General features: G+C 36.7%; 1 protein-coding gene across 7 annotated transcripts in view; it reads right to left on the reverse strand.

The window, feature by feature from the left end:
- The window catches only part of STAG2 (STAG2 cohesin complex component), a 116266-nt gene that overhangs the window by 67029 nt on the left and 21851 nt on the right, over positions 1–27386 (reverse strand). For all 7 annotated transcript variants that reach the window (XM_022561871.2, XM_089904105.1, XM_089904106.1 and 4 more), the window contains exons 2-4: positions 8370–8513; positions 4872–4950; positions 1521–1685 (exon numbers count right to left, since the gene is read on the reverse strand). In XM_022561871.2, the coding sequence (XP_022417579.1) occupies positions 1521–1685; positions 4872–4950; positions 8370–8413 (288 nt within the window). In that variant the 5' untranslated portion in view covers positions 8414–8513. The remainder of the gene's footprint in view (positions 1–1520; positions 1686–4871; positions 4951–8369; positions 8514–27386) is intronic.

Consider the following 27386-nt stretch of genomic DNA (forward strand, 5'->3'; position numbering starts at 1 on the left):
GAAATCACACTTAGAAAAACAAATGGCATAGAGGTACAATCTTAACATATGACAAACCATAAGCAACACAAAAATAAGAAAAATGTTCACTCTTTAAACACTGAGATACCATTAACAAAAAGAAATATAAAGCTAAGCCCTCACATTTTCTATTAAAAAATTCTGATGAGCCAAAAAGTTAAAAAAAAAAAAACCCTACAGACTAGACAAAAATAGAATAGCCTAATTAGCTGCGGATATAAGTTGAGATTTCTGATGTTAACAAAAATGATAAGATATTAGAAAAAAAATAATGCATTTAACCACTTAGAAATATTATAGAGAAAAGTATAATATAAATATAAAAAGGAAAGTAATGAAATGGTATACAATTTAACAGAGATAATTTATCCCTTCAATAAAATTAACCCAAAATGGGAACCAGAGAGGAGGATAATTTTTTAAATTAGGAAATGACTAAATAAACCATAGCACAGTAATATAATAAGACATTATTTCTTTCAAATGTGTACACAAAATAATCATTTAAAACATTAAACAAGAAATAAAATCCACATCCTAATCACAACCCTATGAAAGCTAACCATATATGGATAAGTGACAGTGAATTCAAATTTAAGAAAATACGCTGCACTGTACAATTGGTGATAGTTCAAAAGCTAACAATTCTTTTTCATTTTACGTGTAAAAAATGTGCCTTATTAGTTCCAATTGATATTTTTAAATTTATTTACAAAACCATACATATTTAGATAAATGCATATTTATAATCAAGATTTACATTTCAGTTATTCATTAATAACAAAGTTTAATGACTAGCCTTCCCTAAACCATCCATGTGCACCTTTTGTAGATGAAAGTTAATTCCATGAAGGAAAAAAACTATTCCCTATAGCTTTTATAAATTAAATAATAATTTCATTAAGCATGTATACTGAGTATAGTGTTGATTCAATTTTTAAAAACCATATGGGTTTAGCCTCCAGTGTAAAGCTGAAATGCTTCTACTGTCATAAAATTATGAAGAAACAAATTTAGGATGATTTAACATGAATATGACTCCAACTCTGTACTCCTCTGGTAAGAAACAGCACAAGTAATAAAATTTGTAATAGACAACAGTGATCAAAAGAATTCACTAAAGTGGACAGTGATTACATTAGGTCACTCAGCCAAGAATTCTGTATGTGCAAAGAACTTCATGTTTTAACAGCCACTATATAAACTCAAAGGAAATTGAAATGTCACAGTCAGGGTTTACATCAGCATATTTTTTGACATATTTTTTATTATATGCCATTAAAAGAAAATAATGCAGCAGAAAATGACTCAAGACACAGCTTAAAGGTCTTATGTCTGAATAGACAGATCCCTTGTTTTCTGACTAGTTTGTTGCTTTTTTCTAATACGCAGTATTAAAAATTTTTTAAACACAATTAGAAAAATCAGGGATATATTTTATATAACCCACTTAAGTTCAAAATGTACAAATGAACCAGGAAGAACACAATAAACATTACCTGCATAGCACTCTTGCCCATTTTAACAACTTCAAACAACATCATGTTTTCCACTCCATTCTGCTGGTGATGACCATTCATTCGGTTTGGACCAGAGGGAGGTTTTCCTCCTCCATTTCCACCTTTGCCCTTTTCTCCTGGGCCTTTTTTGCCTTTTTTACAAGTCTGCATAAAAATACAAGTTGCTTAAGTTATATCCTTATCCTTGAGAGTTCAAAATAAAGCTACAGCAGGAGCAGCTGATAGCGTGCATAATTATAAAACACTTAAACCTGACCTAAAGGGGAGTGCCATACACATGCGTCATAATAAAATGATATGGTTGTGACAGGCTCTTTGTGGTATCAATTTTTTTAACTTATACTACCATATACCTCATGTGACACTGCAGTTAGGAGCACAGTCTCTGTAGACTGACAGACTGCCTAAGTCCCAAATTTCTATTCCTGTTAGCTGAGTGATCTTGGGCAAGTTACTTAACCACACTGTGCTTCAGAGAGATTTTCTAACTTGCAAAGTGAGGATAAAAGTAAAAAAAAAAAAAAAAGTGCCTACTTCATAAGACTGTGCTTTAGGGTGCAGACTGTAGTGGGCAGCAAGAATAACAAAACTCTATGAAATAAGTAATTCGTAATGAGTTCAACATTTTAACTTGATGTCTATTGTTAGTCTTATAAATCACTGCAGTGCATTGACAAAGGAATTCTAAACAGTATGAATAGGTATATCAACCTCTTTCTTGTTCTGGGCCTTCCCTCCAACACTTATTTATCATGAAAGTTCAATTAACGAACACTATGGAAATGAAGCCCCTTTATAAGAAAGTTAACATTGGGTGGAGGGACTTCATAAATCAGTGAATAGGCTGCCTACATGACTTAGATATAAAACACCTCCAACAGCATTTATACCTTATTATTAAAAAAAAGTCATTCCCCAACTCAGAGTCCTCATTTCTAAAATGCCAGAGTTGTATCAATATCTTTACAGGTTAGAATAGATGATTTCGAGGGTCTCTTTTAGATCTACCCATTTCTATGATCTAGAGCAACAGTCAGCAAACTTTCTGTGAAGTACCAGATAGTAAATATTTTAAGGCTCTGCAGGCCACATACTGTCTCTGTCACATATTCTTTATTTTCACTATCCTTTAAAACTGTAAATACCATTCTTAACTCGTGGGTAGTACAAAAACAGGCCATAGTTTGCAGATCCCTGATCTATAGCCAGATCTACAAATTTACTTCCACTGACAGTCTGTATGTTTCTATACTTTGTTCCATAAAGGGTCTTTTCTCCTTCTTCAAGAATCTAAAACCACCCTACTCTTACAAACTACTTCAGGGCTTCCCTGGTGGCTCAGTGGCTAAGAATCCGCCTGCCAATGCAGGGGACACGGGTTCAATCCCTGGTCCAGGAAGATCCCATATGCTGCGGAGCAACTAAGCCCGTGCACCACAACTACTGAGCCTGCACTCTAGAGCCCGCAAGCCACAACTACTGAGCCTAAGAGCCACAACTACTGAAGGCCACGTGCCTAGAGCCCGTGCTCTGCAACAAGAGAAACCACTGCGATGCCCGTGCACCACAACAAAGAGTAGCCCATGCTCGCCGCAACTGGAGAAAGTCCATGCACAGCAATGAAGACCCAACACAGCCATAAATAAATAAATAAAATTTATTTTAAAAAAAAGACTATGAGGTAGTATACTATAGTGCATTAAGAGTATACCACCTTTCAACAGATGTGGGCTCAAATCCTTAATGACTAAGCTTCTCTAGACCTCAGTTTCCTATCTATAAAAATTAAGTTTTCTAACCTACAGGGCTGTTCAAATATTAAATTAGATAACATGTAAAATTATTAGCACACTGCATGGAACATACATAGTATAGGGTCAAAACATTATTATTGTTATAATAAATCATTGATCTGATGCCTAATACCTCACTCACAACAGTGGCTACTCTATTCAGATGCCACTATAAGTCTTATCCCAGCTTGCAAATTAAAGCCAAAAGCAGAGTTTCGGTTTTGAAAGATGACTGCAGAACAAGGAAAAGTGGTTTTCTAATGAATAAGCATATACTACCCACTAGAATTATGGCTGTCTTTGGATAGTCATGAGTTAACATTTGTATTCATTCACATTCTCTCCCCTCCGCCAAACTACCACTTTTTAAGGGACTAAGAATGCATACGAAATTATGAAACACATGGATTATGTGCACTCTAAAAAGATATTCCAAGGACTAGTTAAATAAATTATGTTCCATACATAAAATGGGATCCTATGACACCATTAAAAATTACAGACAGGAAAAATTCACTGATAGGAAAGCTGCTGACAACATGTCATTAAGTTTTAAAAGCAAATGAAACAGTTTGCACAGTATGATTCCATTTAAGTAAAATTCTATGTGCATTTTTATATATAGGTGTATATATACATGTGTACGTTCATCAAAAATGTTTACATATTTAAAATGGGAAATTTTTACTTTGCTCATTGTACATTTCTGCATTATTTAGACTTTTTAAAAGTAAATGTGGATTGACATATATACACATATGTATAAAATAGATAACTAATAAGAACCTGCTGTATACACAGGGAACTCCACTTCGCTGTACAGTAGAAACTAACACAACATTGTAAAACAACTATACCCCAATAAAAATAAATAAGAGAATCATCAAAAAAAAAGAGAGAAAAAAAAGTAAATGTGTCATGAGAAAATATAAATCCAAAATTCATTTTGGCAAAGAAAATGCTGAACAAAAGCAAGTCATCTTTTGCACAATGTATTTACACATGCACGGAGTCAAATGTACTTTCCAAAATAGCAAAATGATTTAACCATTCACTAAGTTACCCACACCTCTCAGGCTACCCACTCATACTCTAAACTTGCATTCTATTGACTCAGAACTTTGTTAGTTTTTATCCTTGACATTACTTATAAAGAGTCACTGTCAACAGTAACCCATTAGACTTAAACGCTTGTAGGTTACATTTTTAGGGTACTTTAGAATAAGAAATTTACCGATTTGCTTTAAATTGGACTACTCATGTACAAATAAAAATAAAGCCAACAGAATACCACATTTTGCTTAGCATACCATGCTTTATAAAATAAACTACTAGAAACAATGACGTATTAATTTCAACTTTATAGTAGAAGTGTTCAAAGGCTTGCCATACCAGTCAGGGGAAAAAAGCATTTTTAAAAGACAACAACATCTGAGACATAACTAAAACAACTATATATAGTATATAATTATATTTATTCATATATGTATATTTATGACCGTAAGAACCAAAATAAAGACACATATTCTATACATACTTTTCCTTTGCCTTGCTTTTGGTTTTTTCCTTCAATGTCTTCAAAATCTGTGTCAGAAGAAAAATGTGTTTCTGACTCCCTATGACAAAAAGATAAGCAATTATTTAAAATCTTCCTTAGAAATGTAGATGGAGTTTCTAAATTTTGCCATATTTTCTAAAAGAAAGGCTTGGTTAACTCATTACAAAACTATATTAGCATTAAATATAATTAAGATGCTTTCCCAAAGCAACATATCGTAGCATATTACCAAACATTTAAAATTATATAACACAAAAACATTAATCTAAAACACAAATGTCTAAGCATGTTTTTATTTTGTTAATTTTTTTTTTTTTTTTTTTTTTTTTTTTGCGGTACGCGGGCCTCTCACTGTTGTGGCCTGTCCCGTTGCGGAGCACAGGCTCCGGACGCGCAGGCTCAGCGGCCATGGCTCACGGGCCCAGCCGCTCTGCGGCATGTGGGATCTTCCCGGACCGGGGCATGAACCCGTGTCCCCTGCATCAGCAGGTGGACTCTCAACCACTACGCCACCAGGGAAGCCCTATTTTGTTAATTTTTAACCAAAGCATAAAAACAAAACCAGGGGCTCTCAAACTTTTAACTCTAGGAAACGTGGTGTTCTATTGGAATGGCTGGTTTCATTTTCTGATTCAAAGACCATGGTGTTCAGGTAAAACTGTATTTTAGCACTAGGTATGAGATAATCTTTATTAGGGAATTTTAGCAATATTAAGGATCTTATGACCTTTCCTATATAACACAAAAATATTCATAATCTAAGTGTAACTATACAAAACATGTATTTCTGAAAGAATATAGGTAAAACATTTTTACAAACTAAATCAACAGGGTAGGGAAGTGTGCTAATTGATCAAAATCCTTTATGAAGCAAAAAGCTGTTGAGCTATAGTCAAGAAAACTGGTTCTAGTTAATACGGTACTAGGAAACTGTGATCTTGGACAACTGACAACCACTCAATCTTCTCATCTACAAACAATGTTTATGCAGGAAAGAATGAAATCTCTGAAGTCTCTTTAATCTCTAAAATATAGATTTATAGTTCTAAGAAACTGTCCCTCATTTTGGAGTAGGAGGGGTGCTTTGTATAATCTGGATTTTCTAAGGCAAAATGGAAGTAAACCAATTTAAATACACATGTGTGATGCTTCCTATATATGTAAACATGGGTCTATCTATCTAAATAGTAGTAACAGACCCACACTTAAATGCTTAAGGCAAGGCATACTCAGTATCAATATTTGGGTCACAATGGATTTTAGAACTGAACAACACACATAAAAGATAAAGGTTTTACCATTTTTAATGTGTAAAACTATTGTCCGTTTTGTTTAAAATAAATAGAATCAAAGTGAAAGACTATCTTTCTAAAGCTAGTCTTCTCTAACTAGATTTCTTCTATTTCCATTTTTATTGCTATAATAACCAGTTGTCCAGAGGCTGTGAGTTAGGAATATTTATAAATCTAAAATAATGGTTAAGATGCTAGCAGGGGGAAAAAATTACTATTTATAGCACTTACCTACAAAGTTATTTAAACAATGTATTGAAGATAGTGGCAATCCTAACTATGTCCTATAATGTTGCGAGGAAAAGAGCCTGTAATAAACACCATTTCCCATAGTTAATGCACCCAAAACTGAATGACTACTTAATATTAACCTTGAAACTCATGCCTCTTACATCTTAAGAATACTGTTGTCACCAATAATCTTCCCACATGCCTATATGGCTTTGCAAAAAAATTTTTGAAAATGGTTTTAAACATCTTGGCGTGTAAGTAATCTTCTTTCTTCCCCAAGATATCTGTGGGACTAGCTCTCTTAGAGAGCTCAGTAAATGCTCTAAGTCTGCAATCACTAGTCTTTGCCAATATTCTGATGGCCAAAGAGTAATCAAAGGCTCAATTACATTCTTAATCCTCATCTCCAGGCTATCCCAACTAAAAGAATGAGCCACTAGAGGCTTAATTACTAACTGGAAAACCTTCTGAAGAAAACTGAAGTGAGTAAATGGGGTAATAAGAGTCTAAAATATCCCCAACCAGAGAAGAAATATTCTTGTGAGTCTGTCTTTCTCTAATGCTTCCTTCTGTTTTTAAGATCAAAAGAACAACAACAAAAACCTATCCTAGGTGAAATTACCATATGCTAATACGTTTATGGGGTATACTGGGTTCACCTTTTAGTGGCTGGAAACTTCATGAGCCATCCATCACACGACTGAATCTTCCACTCCTTTCTCTTTACCCTGCCCCCACCTCACATACCCAATCAAATACTGTCTATTCTACCTCCACAACATCGATTCCCTCTTATCCAATATCCTATTTCAGGCTCTAATTACTCGAGATATTCTAATGGTCAACAGTCTAGCTTATAACGCAAACCTTTTAAATTACCTCTACTGTATTAATGTATTTGAGAAATTTCATAATTTTATAGTAGTCAAACCAAAAATTAATTTTTTTCTCAGACTATCCCATATCCTCCCTCAAACAAAAACAAGAAATTTTCCTCAAGAATCTGAAAGTAGAGTCAATATAAACTGGGATTAAAATCACATTAAAAATCATACTTTGAAATATTGGCAATATCCCAACAGACCCTTAACACTCTGAAAATAATAAAATTATTTAAAAAATGAAAATCTATAAAACATCAAAAGCAGACACTGGCCACCATTATGTACAAGGATATCTGCTGTTTTCAAAATTTTTAGCAACCAGACTCTGTTTTTAAATCAAGTCTTATAAAGACCCCTAATATGTGGTATATGTGTGCGTAAAGTTAATGGGGGTCCACGAGCAGTTTAAAGGTTCACTCTTCACTTAGGTACCTCATGAAACTGGAGCTTAGTATGAAAACCACTGCTGCATATAGCAGCTCAAATTCTTTCCTACATCAAAACACCAAAGAGTAATGAGAATAAAAGCTGAATAAGGAGTACAGTAGCTTTTAAGACAAGGGTAAAGAAAATAGCTATGTTGAAGTCACTTTATGGACCAATTAGGATATAATTTGTTTCGGGGGGGTTAAAAAAAAAAGGAAAGCATGTCCTACCCTCCTACATTTATTTTAGCCTGTCATTTGATTTTAAACAGAAATCTGACATTACATCCTAAATAGTATTGCATGGTATATATTCCTTACTAATGAGAACACTTAACATTTTAAGAATTTCATGACACTCCCTTCAAAACAGTTGCTATTGTAAAACCAAGTATGGACTCAAAGAACTGAACAGCAAAAATAATAAATTTTCCAGGATCTAAATTATAAAATATACTACAAAAAAAGGCATGGAATTACTGTTACAGAACCCAATAAGCATTGATATAAACTATTTCCAAGTATGCATGCTATTTTATACTGAAACATTATATCTTCTCAAGCAGAAGTAACTTTAACTGAAGTTAATACAGTTCCCATTTTGTGGAAAAAACGAGTATTTAGAGATTATCATAATATACTTACTGAAGTAGATTAAAATCAGTTGGTATTTCTGGAGCTGCTATCATTTCTTTATCATCTTCTGGGACGCCCCAATGTCAGAAATATATTCATATATTTACGTGGGTAAAATGATGGTTTGCTTCTTTCTTCTAAGACAGACAATTCCTTTAAAAGGGACGGGGGCGGGGGGCGGGGAGCGGGGAGAACGCCATATTTATTATAAACACACCAAAAATATTGGGAAGGATATCTACCCCAAAACTAAACTTCCAAGTGTCTGCTAATGTGTTTTAGTAAATAAGGATTTCTTTCCCTTGTATTTGACTGCTTTTTCTAGATACGGATTTGTTACAACTGTTGTAGCCCCACGACAGTAACAACAAATACAAAGAAAGAAGCTTCTATTACAATTATTTTTTTAAATTTGTTATGATTCTCCAGCCTTGCTTAAAAAGACAGATACCCTAACTAGGAACAGAATGTGACTTTTACTCATCCTAAAATCTATATGACAAGTTTAAACCATAATACAAGACGCCTGAAAATTCTATAGCTTTCTGCTTATGATGTACAGTATAGTTAAAAGGAGCTAATAAAAAAAACCCTAAGATATAATTTTAAAATACTTTAAAAACAGGTTCTTCTACCATAGAAGAAACATACGGTCCAAAAGCGTGGCTTATTAATAAATAACTACACTTCATGATAATACCATCTGCGTTGAACAGGAAAGGGGAAAAAATGTTAGCTCTGATCCATTCCCTCAAGGAACTTATAATCAATTTAAATACCAATAATGTCATATGGACAACAGATGAATGCCATTTGTGACCAAAGTAAGTTTGGCCATAGGAAGATGCAGTTCCTAAACAAGAGAGTGACCTAAAAGCAAATGACAAATCTATAACAAAAAAGAGAAAACAGACTGGGTTTGAAGCTCTGAATCTTATGTATAACTTTCTTTTAAAATTTTATGCTTTTATTTCTAAGCAAATCTCATACTTGGTGGCCACCTAAAGACTAAACATATCCAATTAATAATAAATATTCAAATATCACATAGTGATGAACTTCTAATGATCTCTTCCAGCAGAGTAAACTTTATACAAGAAACTGATCATTCAATTTTTCCATTAAGTTTAAATCTCGAAAAAACATCATAAATGGCTACTAATATATAATTTTAAAAAAATTTTTTAATATGTAATTAACATACAAAAGTTCAAAACACTGCATTTCCTTGCTCACTCTAATTAAGCTACTATGAATAGCAAAATAATGAAGAGGAGAAACAAGAACCAATAATATACAAATTAAGCCCTAATCAAGGGTTGTCTATACCACCACTTTGAGTTTCTTTTTTTCTGAAGAATACTCATATTGTAAAATATTTATTTAGATATCACTGTTAGTATAGTCTTCTCACACTAAATCATGGTCTCAGGATTGTTCCCCTCCAAGACCACTAATTGTTAATTTGGTTTTATTTTTATTGTAACCTAAGGAATTATCTAAGTAGTATATCAGAGTTCTGAGACTTGCCATCATCACATGTAGGATACACTCTAGCCTCCTAAAAATCCCAACTAATTTAAAAAAGAAAACTGTTTTTTAAAAAGAGAACAATTTTGTTTTTTTAAGTGAGCTGGAGAGGTACAGAGATAATAAGTTCTAACCAACACATCAGGTCATCTAGATGGCAAGATGGAAATAAAGAGCTCGCTGTGTCGGTCTGCCTACCTGTCCCCTCCCCTCTCTCTCTAAGCATTTTATAAAACCAAACTTGATGCATTCCTTAAATATACAGTTTTTAAGCAGACTTTAAAGATAGTTCATAAATGTATTCTACTAAAGGACATAAAGAATGAATCAGCTCTGAAAAGCAGAGAGCACTAAATAAAACAGGTACTGTATGATATACTACATTCCTCTAAATAGCACAGAATTTCTAGTGTACAAGAAGTCTTGCCAGTTCAACTTATTTTTCTCAAAGTACGGCTATACTAACATGTACTTGGTAATTAGAAACCAAAGAAAACACAAAAGAAAAACAGAATTTATAAAGATGTGAGTCTCCCAGACAAGGTGTCTGTATTTTAAAAAGAAATATCATGCCAGGGTCTGATAGGTTTAGAAAAAATTATTAAACTAGCCAACTCCCTATCCCAGTGAAACACCTGTTTTTAAAAGTTTCTAAATATTAAAAATCCATCCAACCAAGTAAAAGTATCTACCATGTGCCAAATGCAGCAGTGGGCACTGGGCATACAGTAGTGAACAGGAGAGCAATGATCCTTGCCCTTATGGAACTACCTGTAACAGTAAATGTGAAAATATATTTCTAGGAAAAGGCACCTTCCTCTAATGCAACCTATTATTAAACATAATATTAAATTCCATGTATCTTGAGTTTTTACTACTGTAATCATGCTCTAAATAACCAATTTGCCACCAAAACAGTTCTTCATAGCTCAAAAAAATTATATATATTAAAGTTGTGTAATTTAAAGGGGTAGGGGGAACGATGGATATGTTAGCATTGGTCTGCGGTTTTTTTTCTTCAAGAATATAAACTTTATCTGCAGGAAGAACTTCGAATTTTTCCCTTTTTATTTTAAATGTCTACAGCTATACATAAATACAATTTGCTTCCCCCAAAGATTTTCATTAAAAAATTCAAAAACAAGGTCTTTAAATGTACTTAATGTCATTTGACCTAAGGTGGGAATCCCCAAACTGTAAGAATACATAATGCTCAAATAAAAGTATAAGTTTAATAATCAAACTCACCACACCATTTCTGGCCTACTGTATGTAGGTTATTAATTTTTAAGAAATATGCTCAAAGATCACAAGGTGGAGCTCTCACCTAATGTCAAAGAAAAGCTCTGAGATTTTTAGCATTTGTACCAATTCTCTATAACTACTATAAGAGAGTTAACATTCCAACAGCTTTGGAGGATAAAGCACAGAAATAAAATTTGCTTTAACTCTCAATCACTTTCCCTTTTGGGAAAAAATACATCCAATAACAACTAGCTTCTGCTTCTCCTTACTGAAAACTAAGCAAACACATTTATCGATAGGTTGAATAACATACTTTAAAGTAAAACCACTTCCTTAGGCTCAAGTGTGTAATACACTGACATTAAAGATTTATTAAAATTAAAAATAGGTGATTATATATATTTTAATTCTATACCTTAAATTCAAGTAAACGCTCTCAGCAGTAATGCTTTTGATATGAACAGAGATCTAAAAGCTGAAATTTGATCACCATACTTTTCAAGTTATCTATAATGAATCTATGTTTAGGGCCTGTTACTCAGTTTAGATCCCGAGTTAACTAATTCAATAACAAAAAAACTTTCTTCTTCCACTTCTGAAAACCTGTTGGATACCTACTACTCTAGCACATAAACACAAATATATACTAAATATATATAATTATGCTTGCATCCTTAACTCCAAAAAATGACTTAATTGATTAAAATTATCCACCCACCGCCAAAAAAGTAAAAATACACAAAAAACAACCCGTTTTTCTTTGATACTGTTTTAAAAACTTAAGGTAATTCTGATTTCTTTTCATAGAAGAATGATTGTTTCAAAGTTCCTTTAATTCAATCCCAAGTGGTTTCAAGATAGAAAATAAAAAACTACAAAACTAACAAGGTCCCTCAGAACTCACATGTTATTGGGGAGTGGGGGAAGCACTTAAAGTAGCTGGTGTATTAATTCTTTCCCTAAAAATGCAGAAATATTCAACTGCTAAAAGCTAGCAAATTCAGCACATACACCACATGTCACACCCTTATCTTAACACTAGCCCAAAAGGGTTACGTTCTTCTATCTATAAGGATCACATCTTGGAAACGTATATACCCTTCTGAAATGCCACCATCATTATAATGCAAACACTTAAAAATAGGAACTACTTAAATGCCCAGCCATGGATTAACTTACGGTACAAAAATGTAATTCATATTCATACACTGAAACTACATATGATGACTGTGTAGCAACATGGGTAAAGTTTGATAAGTTAAAAGCCTTATATTAGGATACAATATTAACCAAAAAGAAAACAAAGGAAAACAGTTAACATATCAGAGTGGTGAAAATGTGGTTGATTTTTAAATTTTTAATTACGATGTTATCGTTAGTAAGAAAAAAAGTAAATTATGAGGGTGGATATTTATTTTTCAATGTCTTCTCTTAAAATCTGAACTGAGAGGAACTACAAAACTATCTCTGCTGCTAAAACCTGATCTATTCATATTTCAGATACATAATGTCAAAAAGTTACACATCTACAAAAAGAAACTGAGTTCTATCATAAAATATCTTTATTATGTTCACCTACTCAAGATTAGCAGGGAACAGAAACTTTCATATGAACTCCTGACAAGACCCAAAGGTATGTTCCTTTTATTGGCTTATCTACTTTCTTAGGAGATAGCAGACAGAAGTCTGTCATTTAGGATGAGACTGTGAAAGAAAAGGGAGACTAGTTCCTGGAGTTATTTACTCAAAACAGGAAAGTCACTATCATTCCTTATGTCAAATGATACATGGCAACTTTGAGTACATAGGTAGGGCAAGAAATGAAAAAAGCCTTTAAAAAAAGATTTCTCCTTGCTCAAAAAGATATTTTTCCTCCCTCTGATTATCTCCCTAATTTCTGCTAATAGTCTTCTAAGTAAACAACAGGGTGAAAAGAATGACAAATCAAACAATGATCATGTATATTCAGGCCAGCAACACAATTTTAACCTAAGTGTTTCTTGATAGCATACTCACATTACACCTACCACATAAATCATTTGCAAATGTATTTTCCTTTCCACAAACTAGGAAGGAGTCCTAAAGAATTTCTAATGGGAGCACCTGCTCTAGTGCAGGAATAGGTAATCTGGAGAAGGTAGGACTAGAAGAAATCTAAATACGTAAAAGAATTAATAATCCTGTCTACATTTCCTAACTAACCGTAGGGGAGGTCAAATATCTGCCCTTACAAACTTAAAAAATAATATACAGAAGAAAGGGAAGGCCAAAAGTAAAAAAAAACTTTCTAAAATAACTAAGTAGACAAAGTGAACACACCTAATGCCACAACACTTCAAAAACAACCTTTACTTGCAGGAAGAGGGGAAGGAGCAAGCTGGGGCACAGTCTACACACATCTGGCATCACTATACACTGCCAGAAACTAAGCCAGATAGAACTGGAAACATCCACCTGTTCCCCTCCTATTTTTAAATGTATGATAGTATATGCTCAGCAATCTTCCTTATTTTCTTGTCTACCCACATTCCCCAATACTTTCCAAATGTGACTCAAGTACTAACCACAATTAGGATCACCTGGCCCAACCTACGCAGCTTGCCCCAGTTCTCGACCATCAGTTCTGATTTCTGTAGAAAATCTAGCACTCCATCGTTAACTTCACATGCACAAAGTGCTACCATTTTGAGGAGAGGGGAGAAGGGGGGAGATAAGAAAAGGCTTCTGCCTTATTCCTGCAGACCCACTACTCTATCACTCTGTACTCAGTCGTACCCTGTGCCTTAGTCATCCAAGGATCAACACTCTGCCTTGTTCTTGCTGTAATGTATCTACCAGCTCCATCCCAGGAACTGGAATCCTGCCCCTAAACCTACCCTAAAAAGTCTCCCTGTGTCTCTCCAGTTGCCCTAATCCAAATGCCACAATACTGTCCTCCTCTCATCTGTCTACCATACTGACACTGACTGCTGCTAGACACTGGATACCATATCATACCTGATACAGTGGACATATAAACTATCTAATTCCAAGTCTGCTACTTCCCCAGTTTGCCTAATCAGCTGCTGTTGACTAGACATTATCTGGCCCTATCGCAAAATAAATACCAAAACAGGTGAATATTCGTTTTATCATATACTATCAAATATCATACCTCAGGACTTCCCTGGTGGTGCAGTGGCTAAGAATCTGCCTGCCAATGCAGGGGACACGGGTTTGAGCCCTGGTCCAGGAAGATCCCACATGACGTGGAGCAACTAAGCCCGTGCGCCACAACTACTGAGCCCTTGAGCCACAACTACTGAAGCCCACGCACCTAGAGCCCACGCTCCGCAACAAGAGAAGCCACCGCAATGAGAAGCCCACACACCGCAATGAAGAGTAGCCCCCGCTCGCCGCAACTAGAGAAAGCCCACGCGCAGCAACAAAGACCCAACGCAGCCAAAAATAAATAAATAAATACATAATCATACCTCAGTCTGCAAGGTCAACAGCTAAATCATGAATCATTTTTTGAAGTACTGTCAATGTTCACTCTTCATCTCACTTATACTTGAATATCATACTCTGAAGTTAGCCTTCTGCAATAATTTAAAGTATGTATGTGCCCCACTGACATAACTTTCTGTATGTTAAGACATGAGTAAACAGCAGCAATTACTACTGGGTGTAGTGGCATTCGACATTTCAGAGGTGAGACAAAATTAGCTGGTATAAATGCATGTCTAGATCTGAAAATCAAATTTACAACGAGCTAATTTCATGTGTTAACACCTGTAAATGGTATACAGCATGATATAAGCACAGTGCATCATTACCATCAAATCCACTTCGCACTGGGCACCACTGGCTCACTGGCATATTTCAATCAATAGCGGTTATCAAGGCAGATTTCATAACAAAGTTGATGAAGACAGGATAATCCCGCCCAGATTTTGAGGGAAATCCAAATTTTTATTTCATATACTCTCAGACTGATTACACCAAAAACACTTTCACATTTATTCAAGGCACTAAAAAGTATCTAAATGAAATCTTGAGTGTTTATTAATAACTCACATGAAGATGGAGACACAACTGTAACTTAGATACAATTCGGTTAATAAAGTGTAAAATAAATCACTTTATAGAGGACAGTGGGAAATTTTAATCTAAAATTTAGAACTGCAGTTACTACTACCAAGCACAGTATTTTTTATTCATTTTATTATGGCAGCAAACATAACATACATGCTACATATTTAATACCTTTTTTTTTTTTTTGGCTGCACCACGTGGCATGTGGCTCTTAGTTCCCCAGCCAGGGATTGCACAACCCCTGCAGTGCAAGCGTGGAGTCTTAACCACTGGACCACCAGGGAAGTCCTATATTTAATATTTCTTGCCCCTTCCACGTCTGATTAGGTAACACTTTATTAAAATACCTAGCATTCGCATCCACTTGATATAAACCACTAATCTTCCTACTAACATCCACAGTACACAATTCACAGGCTTGAATTATATTCATATTAAAGTTCAGAAATCATGTTTTCACAATAAAGTTTATATGAACACAGTATAGGCACTTCCAAGTTCTCATTTCAAATCTAAAAGGCTGGTAATTCCACACAATGACAATGACAGGAGAGTCACATATATGTTGTACTCCAAAATTATTTTAATTCTCTCTAAACTTAAGCTTTCCTAAATAAAGATTAAAACATGTAAATTACTTTTTAAAAACTAAACTTAAGCCAGATAAAGACACTACAAAAAACGACAGACCAATATCCCTGATGAACACCGATACAAATATCCTCAACAAAATATTAGCAAACCAAATTCAATAGCATATTAAAAGTTATTATACACCATGACCAAAGTAGGATTTATTCCCCAAATGGAAGGCTGGTTCAGCACATGAAAATCAATTACTGTAATGTACATATTAACAGAATGAAAGGCAAAAACCCCTCATGATCACCTCAACTGATACAGAGAAAGCATCTGATAAGATTCAACACCTTGGGACTTCCCTGGTGGCACAGTGGTTAAGAATCCGCCTGCCAATGCAGGGGACACAGGTCCACGCCCTGGTCCAGGAAGATCCCACATGCCGCAGAGCAACTAAATGCATGTGCCACAACTACCGAGCCTGTGTGCCACAACTACTGAAGCCCACACACCTAGAGCTCGTGCTCCTCAACAAGAGAAGCCACCACAATGAGAAGCCCGCGCACCGCAAGGAAGAGTAGCCCCCGCTCACCACAACTAGAGAAAGCCCACGCACAGCAACAAAGACCCAACGCAGCCATAAATAAATAAATAAATAAATAAAGATTCAACACTTTTTCATGATAAAAACACTCAACAAACTAGACAATGAAGGAAATACCTCAACATAATAAAGAACACTTATGAAAAGCCCGCAGCTAATATCATACCTAATGGTAAAAGACTAAAAGCTTTCCCTCTAAGATCAGGAACAAGGCAATGATGCCCTCTCTCTCCACTGCTATTCAACATGGTACTGGAAGTCCTATCCAAAATAATTAGGCAAGAAAAAGAAATAAAAGCCACCCATATCAGAAAAAAGAAGCAAAATTATCTCTGTTCACGGATGATATAGTCTTATACGTAGAACACTCTAAAGATTTCACCCCCACCACCAAAAAAACTGTTACAATAAACAAATTCAGCAAAGTTGCAGGATATAAAGTCAACACACAAAAGTCAGTTGTGCTTCTATACACTAAAAACGAACAATCCAAAAAGGAAACCATTCCATTTACAATAGCACCAAAAAGAATATTTAGGAACAAACCTAACCAAACAGGTAGAAGACTCAAACACTGAAATTTATAAAACACTGCTGAATGAAATTAAAGAAGTCACAAATAAATGGAAAAATTCCTCATAAAATTCAACGGACTCCAAATAACCAAAACAGTTTAGGAAAAAAGGAACAAAGTTGGAGGAAACACACTTTCTGACTTCAAAACATACCACAAAGGTGCAATACTAGCATAAAGACAGACATACAAGGCTTCCCTGGTGGCACAGTGGTTAAGAATCTGCCTGCCAATGCAGGGGACACGGGTTTGATCCCTGGTCTGGGAAGACCCCACATGCCGCGGAGCAACGAAGCCAGTGAGCCACAACTACTGAGCCTGCGCTCTAGAGCCCACAAGCCACAACTACGGAGTCAGTGTGCCACAACTACTGAAGCCTACACGCCTAGAGCCCGTGCTCCACAACAAGAGAAGCCACCACAATGAGAAGCCCGCACACTGCAATGAAGAGTAGCCCCCACTCGCCGCAACTAAAGAAAGCCCACATGCAGCAACAAAAGATCCAACACAGCCAAAAATAAAATTAATTAATTAAAAAATAAAAAGAGACATACAGACCAATGAAATAGAATGGAGAGGCCAGAAATAAACCCTTGAATACACATTCAAATGATTTTTGACAAAGGTGCCAAGACCACTCCACGGGGTTTCTCTTCAAAAAAATGCTGCTGCGAAAACTGGATATCCACAAGCAAAAGAATGAAGTCGGATCATTCATTATCTCATACCATATACAAAAATTAATTCAAAATGGATTAAAGATCTAAATGTAAGACCTAAAACTATAAAACTCATAGAATAAAACTTAGGGGAAGAGCTTCATAACACTGGACGTGGCAATGATTTCTTGGATATGACACCAAAAGCACAAACAGACAAATGGGACTACATCAAAACTTTTACACAACAAAGGACACAACCACCAGAGTGAAAGGCAACCTACAGAATGGGAGAAAAGATTTGCAAATCATACCTGATTAGAGGTTAATATCCAGAATATACAAAGAATTCCTACAACTCAACAACAAAAAAATCAAATAACACAAATTTAAAAGGGACAAAGCACTTGAATTGAAACCAAATCAAAACTACAATGAAATACCACTTCACACCCTCTGGGATGGCTAGAATAGAAAGGACATAACAACAAGTGCCTGCAAGGATGTGGAAAAAATTGAACACTTGTGCACTGTTGGTAGGATTGTAAAATTGTGCGACTGCAATGGAAAACAGTATGGAGGTACCTCAAAAATTTTTAAATAGAACTGCCGTATAATCCAGCAAATCTCCACTTCCAGGTATATATCCCAAACATTTGAAAGCTGGGTCTCTAAGAGATATCTGCACATCCATATTCATAGCAGCAAATTCACAGTAGCCAAGAGGTGGAAGCAACCCACATGTCCATTAACAGCTGAATGGATGAACAAAATATGGCATATACATACATTAGAATATTATTCATCCTTAACAAAAGAGGAAGTCCTGTCACATGCTACAACATGGATGAACCTTCAAGACATTATTGTAAATGAAATAAGCCAGTTAGTCACAAAAAACAAATACTGTGCAATCCCACTTACATGAGCTAGCTAAAGTATCAAATTCATAGAAACAGAAAGCAGAATGGTAGTTACCACATTTTGGTGGGGGGGCAGGAAAGGGGAGTACAGAGTTTCAGAATTGCAAGCTGAAAAAGTTCTGGAGATCAGTTTCACAGCAATGTCAATTTACTTAACACTGCTGAGCTGTCCACCTAAAAATGGTTAAGATGGTAAACTTTACGGTTTTTTTTACCACGATAAAAAAATTTAAATTTAAACCCTTTTATCAAGCGTCTCTTGTATCAAACATTAACAAGATTTTATCAATCACTTGAGAACACCTTTCTAGTGAACAAGCATACTACACAACATAACTATTGGTATCTTTTAAAATGTAATTTTATAAATTAAGACACTGACAATTGACATCTACACTCAGAATACTGTATTTGTCTCCTATTTACACAGTAAATAGAAAACAAAGCTTGTATCTTTATGGCAAAACAGTCAAAGAAATATCTAGCTTTAAAAAAAAATCAACTCTACTTAATGCAGTGTGGTGACCTAAATGGGAAGGAAATCCAAAAGAGGGGATATATGTATATGTATAGCTGATTCACTTTGCTGTACAGTAGAAACTAACATAACATTGTAAAGCAACTACACTCCAATAAAAATTAATTTTTAAAAACTTGAAGTATTTGGTTGAACAATGTAAGGTAGTCTCAGCTATATCTTTACTCTGGTAAAGAGTTTAGCAGTTTCTTCTAAAAACCATACAGCTCACCACAAAAAAAAGAAATGATAATTATGTAACGGAACAGAAGTGTCAGTTAAAGCTACTATGGTAATCATATTTGCAATATATATATAAATGTATCAAATCAGCACATTGTATACCTTAAACTTATTCAACGTTATATATAGATTATTTTGATTTAAAAATTAAAGCCATACACACATTTGCCATAAAAACCAGCAATCTTACTTGTGAGCATTTATCCCAGAAAACTGAAAATCTATGTCCACACAAAAATGTGTACATGGGGCTTCCCTGGTGGCGCAGTGGTTGAGAGTCCGCCTGCCGATGCAGGGGACACAGGTTCGTGCCCCGGTCCGGGAGGATCCCACATACCGCAGAGCGGCTGGGTCCGTGAGCCATGGCCGCTGAGCCTGCGCGTCCGGAGCCTGTGCTCCACAACAGGAGAGGCCACAACAGTGCGAGGCCCGTGTACCACACACACACACAAAAAAATGTGTACATGAATGTTCAGAGCAGCTTTATTTGTAATAGCAAAATATTGGAAACAACTCTGTTATAGGTTGAATTGTGTCCCCCCCGCCAAGCTCCTATTTTGAAGTCCTAACCCCCAGTACCTTGAAATATGACCTTATTTGAAGTTAGGTTCTTTACAAAAGTTATCAAGTTAAAATGAGGTCATCAGGATGGGCCGTAATCCAGTATGACTGGTATTCTTATAAAAGGGGGAGCTTGCAGACAGACACACACAGTGAGAATGTCATGTGAAGATGAAGGTGGAGACCTGGGTGATGCTTCTATAAACCAAGAAACCCCAAAGATTTCCAGCAAACCACCAGAAGCTAGGGAAGAGGTATGGAATGGATTCTCTCTCATTGCCCTCAGGAGGAACCAACTTGGCTGACACCTTGATCTTGGATTTCTAGCCTCCAGAACCGTTAAACAATAAATTTGTTGAAACCACCTAGTTTGTGGTGCTTTGTAATGGCAGCCCAAGCAAACTAATACAAACCCAAATATCCTTCAACGGGTGAATGGTTAAACAAACCATAGTACATGGAATATGAGTCATCAATAGAAAGGAATTAACTGTTGGGATGCAACAACTTGCATGAATCTCAAGGGAATTATTTTGAGTGAAAAAAAGTCAATCTCTACAGCATATACTGTATGATTTCCACTTATGGAACAGCCTCCAAAATGACAAAATTATGGAGAACAGATTAGTGGTTGCCAGGAATTAGGAACAGAATAGAAGAAGGTGAGAGAGGGGAATGAGTGTAACAATAAAGGAGTAGTATGAGGGATCTTTGTGATGATGGAACAGATCTGTATCTTGATGGTGGTGGTGGTTACGTCTATCTATACATGTGTTAAATTGCACAAAATTAAAAACACACAAAGACAGTCACACAAAAAAGCACACATATAACTGTAAAATCTGAATACACTGTGGATTGCACCAATGTCAATTTCCTGGTCTTTATATTGTACTAGTTATGCAAGACGTTTCCATTGGTAGGAACTAACTGAAGGATACATGGGACCTCTCTCCTGTTTTTGCAACTTCCTATGAATCTAGTATTAATTATACCAAAATCAAACTTTAAAATGTCTAATCAAAATCCTAGAAGTTTTTTTCCCCCAAAAAATCAACAAACTGATACTTAGATGAAAAAGGAATCAGAAAAGCCAAAACAATTTTGAAAAAGAACAAATTTGGAGAACGTACACTATACACTGTATCAAGGCTTACTATAAAGCTACAGTAATCAAGACGTTATAAATGGTGATTATGACAGATCAATGGAATAGAGACCTGAAATAGATCCACACACATATGGTCACTCACTTTTTGACAGAGGCACCAAGGCATTTCAATGAAGAAAGACTGTCTTTTCAAACGACTATATATCCATTTGCCAAAAAAGTTCCTTAATCCATACCTTGTACCATATGCAAAAATTAACTCAAAATGAATCCTAGACTCAAATGTAAAAACCTTCAACTATAAAACTGGGTGGCTGTTTTTTTTTTTTTTTTTTTTGCGGTACGCGGGCCTCTCACTGTTGTGGCCTCTCCCGTTGCAGAGCGCAGGCTCCGGACGCGCAGGCTCAGCGGCCATGGCTCACGGGCCCAGCCGCTCTGCGGCATGTGGGATCCTCCCGGAGCGGGGCACGATCCCGTGTCCCCTGCATTGGCAGGCAGACTCTCAACCACTGCGCCACCAGGGAAGCCCAGGTGGCTTTTTTTAAAATAGCTTTTTAATATGATTTTTAAATTTTATTTATTTATTTTTGGCTGCGTTGGGTCTTCATTGCTGCACGCGGGCTTTCTCTAGTTGTGGCGAGCGGGGGCTACTCTTCATTGCAGTGCACAGGCTTCTCGTTGCGGTGGCTTCTCTTGTTGCGGAGCATGGGCTCCAGGCGCACGGGTTTCAGTAGTTGTGGCACGTGGGCTCATTAGTTGTGGCTCGTGGGCTCTAGAGCGCAGGCTCAGTAGTTGTGGTGCACGGGCTTAGTTGCTCCACGGCATGTGGGATCTTCCTGGACCAGGGCTTGAACCCATGTCCCCTGCACTGGCAGGCGGATTCTTAACCACTGCGCCACCAGGGAAGCCCTAAAATTGGGTGGCTTTATTTGTAATCACCAAAAGGTGGAAAGCAACCCAAATGTCTTCAACTGGTGAATGGATAAGCAAATTATGTTATATCCATACAATGGAATACTACTGAACAGTAAAAAAGGAACAAACTTCAGATATATCGAGTCAGCCGAATCTCAAATGTATTCTGCTAAGTGAAAGCTGCCACACTCAACAGGCTGCTTATTGTATGATTCCAATTATATGACAGTCTGGAAAAGGCAAAAAACCTATGGATGGAAAATAGATCAGTGGGTGCCAGGGGCTCAGATTGGAAAAAAAAGAGCAAAACACACCAAGGAGTTTTGGAGGGATTCGGGGGTAGAGATATTGGAACTGTAATATATGTTGCTGTGATAATGGTGATACAACTATATAAAACATTTGCCCAAACTCACAGAACTGTACACTAAAAAGAGTAACTTGGACTTTATGTAAATGATATCTTAATAAAAAATTTTTAAATCTGTGTCCATCAGTGCTGTTCCCCCCACCACCACCCAAATGCTTTCTTCCAATTAATTTCTTCAACATCTATACTAGAACACCAAAACTATCTGTTCTAACCACTTGAACAATATTTAATTCCATGTTGCTCTGGTCATTTTAGTCAATTAACACATAAGCTGTCCCTCATACCAACTGGTACATGATTGCAGATTATGGCCAAAAGCCATATGCATTTGTAATATTAACAAATAATATTAAAATTGGCCTCCATACACAAAGGTTATACCAATTTGTACTTCCACCAGCAACCAACCTATGTCTGGGTGTGTTTCTGTACAGCTAAGCACACTGTTAAGACTTCCAAATTTTTGCCAATCTGCTAAAATGAAAAGTGGTAATTCAGGTTATAGGTGAATCTCCCTACATAAAATTTTACTTGACAAACTCAGAAACCAAACATACATTTTCAATAAATCCCTTGTTATTCAAAACTTGTAAACCAGAAGATTTGGATAATGCAGTATTTGCCCACTAATAAAAATCAGGAACCAAATAGGTCTGGCTAAGAAGCGATACTTGTAGTTTTAATTTGCACTTCTCTAATTTCCTTATACTTAAGAGCCATTCTTACTGTCTTTTCCATAAACTCTCCCTGCTCATGTCATTTGCCCACATTCCTAACAGGCTGATGACCTCTTTCTTGCTGACTTCAAAAAGCAAAACATTCTCTCCACTGCTTCCAAGGAGACAGATCACTTCCTGCTATAATGGCGTCTTTGCGCAATAGTTATTACATACTGCCCTACCATCTCTCCTAATCTGACCTTGTCCACAAGGGCTTTATCTTCCAGCCCGCTCACCTCCTTATCTACTCCCATTGCCACATACAAAGGATGTTATTATCTTTTGCACTTGAGATTTCTCAGATCAGCCATCCCTGGGCTAACTAGCTCACTACTCTCCATACTTCTTTGATGCACTACCCACCCCCACCCTTACACATTTTTTGTGATTTGCACGTTTTATGTCTCCAAGTATGTAAAAAAGAATGAAAGGAATTTAGTTACAGAGGGCTTTTTTCTGTTCTCCTTGTTATTTCTATAATAGACGCAAGAAGAAAAACACCCTCACGCCACCATGTTAAGACCAGAAGCCCTACCAAAATACTTAAGTAATGAAACGGTTTCCATAACACATCATTGACTTCCCCTAAACACTCATAAGATTATTTTCTAAAAGATTAAAAGTCTTGCCTAATGTCACACAGCTAGTAAGAGATAAAACTCTGGGCTTGAACCTGCCTTCTACATATTTGCTTCACAAATAGATGGGTGCCCTGTTAGGATAATCCACATATCAGCTCTTCAGAACAAATGAGATTATGCTCTTAAAGTCCTGTGAATCAGTCAATTTCAAATATAAGAGAGGTGTTAGTTTCCTTCCTCTATGCTTACGTAAATGTCTAAAACTATCACATAGGAAACCCCTGAAATATCTTACACACCTTGTTCAATACATGCAATAAAAACAATATTTTTTCCTTACACTTGTGTACACAAAATGATCTCTAGCAAAATCTTGAGCAGCAGAAAATCCCCAACAGCTACACTTTACCATCAATCTTATAAAGCAAATAAGCACTTATTGTTTGTAATCGTATGTCCCCAAAGGGGAACAGCTGCTCCACCACCATACTTATAGGTGATCACGTAATAAATAATGGAAAATTCTATCTATAAGAGAGTGCTTCTCTTAAATTCCAGTGGGCATAAGAATCATATAAACGCTTGTTTAAATGCAGGGTCACAGGACCCACAACAAGGGACTCATTCAGTAGACCTGTATACAAGTGTCAGGCATCTTGTATTATTCACAAATCCCCTATGTAGGTGGGTCCAATCCCACTTTAAGAAAAGCTGCTGTTAAGTCATGGAATAAGCAACTTCTGATATACAGAATGACCCAGTTTTAGAGACAGAGAAGGCATGAGTAGTTAGGGAAGAAAAGCAAACACACTTCCCCCTTCCTGCTTGGGCCACTTAATCATCTGAACCTTATTCACACAAATGCCAGAAACCCACAGCTCAATGATGCATTTCCCCCAGAACGTCCTTAAGAAGCTTCCCAAAGTCTAAGCCACCAGTGGTCACCATACCACTCTTCTTTCCACAAGAAAGAAATGTGTCTTTCCTAAAAGATACTGCCCAAGTTTAAGCTAACTATGATTGAAATATCCACGAAGTTTATTCCATATAGACTTCAATTTGCCACTGGGATCTTCTTCTTTCCAATTTCTATCTTCTACAGAAACACCAGGAGCTGCCAGTTTCTAGAAATTCTGAATAACCCAAGACAAAAGTTTACTCAAATGGAAAAAAGCATTAAAGAGTATATTTTTAGGGGCTTCCCTGGTGGCGCAGGGGTTAAGAATCTGCCTGCCAATGCAGGGGACACAGGTTCGAGCTCTGGTCCCGGGAAGATCCCACATGCCACGGAGCAACTAAGCCCGTGTGCCACAACTACTGAGCCTGCGCTTTAGAGCCCACAAGCCAAAACTACTGAAGCCCATGCACCTAGAACCTGTGCTCTGAAGCAAGAGAAGCCACCGCAGTGAGAAGCCCGCGCACCACGACAAAGAGTAGCCCCCACTCGCCGCAACTAGAGAAAGCCTGCGTGCAGCAACGAAGACCCAATGCAGCCAAAAAATAAATAAATTTAAAAATTTATTTAAAAAAAATAAGAAAGTACACTGGCATGGGGAATTCCCTGGCAGTTCTGTGGTTAGGACTCCACACTTTCACTGCCAAGGGCCCAGGTTCAATCCCTGGTTGGGGAACTAAGATCCCACAAGCCATGTGGCGTGGCCAAAAAAATAAAATAAAATTTAAATTAAAAAAAGAAAGTACACTGGCATAAATATGCACAGGAAGCCCCAGGGAAGTGGCTCTTAACTGGGTAAGGGGAGCTCGCACATGGTTTCCAGGTGACCCCAATCTAAATCTAGAATGATATGCACAGTATGCTGGAAAGTGGATGCAGGAGCATTCCATGCATTAGAAACAGCTCAAGCAAAGAAACATGGAGGCATCAAAACTCGTGGTATGTTAAGGCAACTAAGAGCAGTTGGATACTCTACTGCAATGTATGGGGTGGGGGGTTGGTTTGGAATGCCCTGGTCAACTGCTTCTGAACCTCAATCACTACCCTCTGTAAGGCTCATTCCCTGAAGTCTCCCAAATAATCACTACCTCTTTCTGTTCCTAATGATCCTGTATTCTTAATGTTTTTCTTTCCTTAATTACCTTCTGTATTGACTGCTGACTCTGAGGACAAAAACTGCATCTTATATACAATTCACTCTGAAAAGATACAGCTGACCCTTGAACAACACAGGTTTGAACTATGCGGGTCCATTTACATGCAGATTTTTTTTTCAGTAAATACTACAGTACTACATGATCCAGAGTTGGCTGAATCTGCGGGAGGGGAACCACCACAGATACAGAAGTCTGACCACGGTAACTTGAGCATCCGCAGATTTTGGTATCCACAGCAGGTCCTGGAACCAACTCCCCACAGAAACCAAGGGACAACTGTATAGTCAAGTCTATTCTTTTGACATAAAATATGCCCTCAATCACATCCCCATGAACTTCCCAATACGACAACAACAAAAAATGTCTAAGCTAACTTATTATAAAGAAATCATTACAATACCATTTTATTCTGGAATAAAAAACACTAAATTATATGTATGTCCTATGCCCAGAAAAATTCTACATTTTTAAAAGGCACAGGGAGGGACTTCCCTGGTGGCGCAGTGGTTAAGAACCTGCCTGCCAATGCAGGGGACACGGGTTCGATCCCTGGTCCGTGAAGATCCCACATGCCATGGAGCAACTGAGCCCGTGAGCCACAACTACTGAGCCTGAACTCTAGAGCGCGTGCGCCACAACTACTGAAGCCTGCGCGCTCTACAGCCCTCGTGTTGCAACTACTGAGCCCACCTGCTGCAACCACTGAAGCCCGCGCACCTAGAGCCCACGCTCTGCAACAAGAGAAGCCACTGCAATGAGAAGCCCGTGCACCGCAACGAAGAGCAGCCCCCGCTGGCCACAACTAGAGAAAGCCCGCGCACAGCAACAAAGACCCAATGCAGCCTAAATAAATAAAGTAATTGTTGTAATAAATAAATAAATAAATAAATGAATAAAATACGTAAGAAAGACAGACAGACACACATAGAATCAACCCTTAACTGGAAACAACTGAAAAAGCAGCAGGCAAATTCTTTCTAACAAGCTTGTTTTAAAATCAGAATATAAATGAGAAATGCAAGAATCAATGGTGCACTGTGTCTTGTAGTACTCACAGATAAATGGAAAAACAGAAGGAATCAAACTAACACCTAAACCAGTCTTTTTTATGGAAGCAATGAAACAGAAAAGAACACACATACCATAAAATATATCAACCATAAAGTATATGAAGTAATTCGGAAGGCAGAGAGCAGTAAAGTATTTGCTTTGCTGATTGACAAGAAAAAGTAATGGGCAAAAAAGATTACAATGGATGGTTCCCCTCATAATATTGCAGTGGGACATATATCTGGGGTTTAAAGCCCAAGAACTTGAAGATTCTCAAATAAATCCATTAAGGTACAAAAGTAGTTATATAATATGTAGGTCTACTTGTGGTGGCTATCACGTTCACGAACAAAGAGAAGAAGAAAAAAACTAAAATTCCATTGCAAAATGCAATGGGTTGAATGATAATGTGTGCTGAGAGTTTACTAAAAGAATAAAAAGCCAATAGTTGAGATTACTTAAAGTGTCCACAAAGTATAAGAAACAGTATACTGGACCCTGTCATCTAGGTTAAACCCGCTGAATGTTTTAAGGGCAATCAATGTCCTTCATTGCACACTACACAGGAAGCATATGACCTTGGTTCCCACAAAATGACACACGAAATTACCTTTAAAACGCTTAGAATAATCATATAGCATCCATTACACTAA

Source organism: Delphinapterus leucas, chromosome X (genome assembly GCF_059928025.1).
Source record: "Delphinapterus leucas isolate spDelLeu-1000000601 "Yukka" chromosome X, BTC_Dleu_Yukka2, whole genome shotgun sequence".
In the NCBI taxonomy this organism is placed as follows: domain Eukaryota; kingdom Metazoa; phylum Chordata; class Mammalia; order Artiodactyla; family Monodontidae; genus Delphinapterus; species Delphinapterus leucas.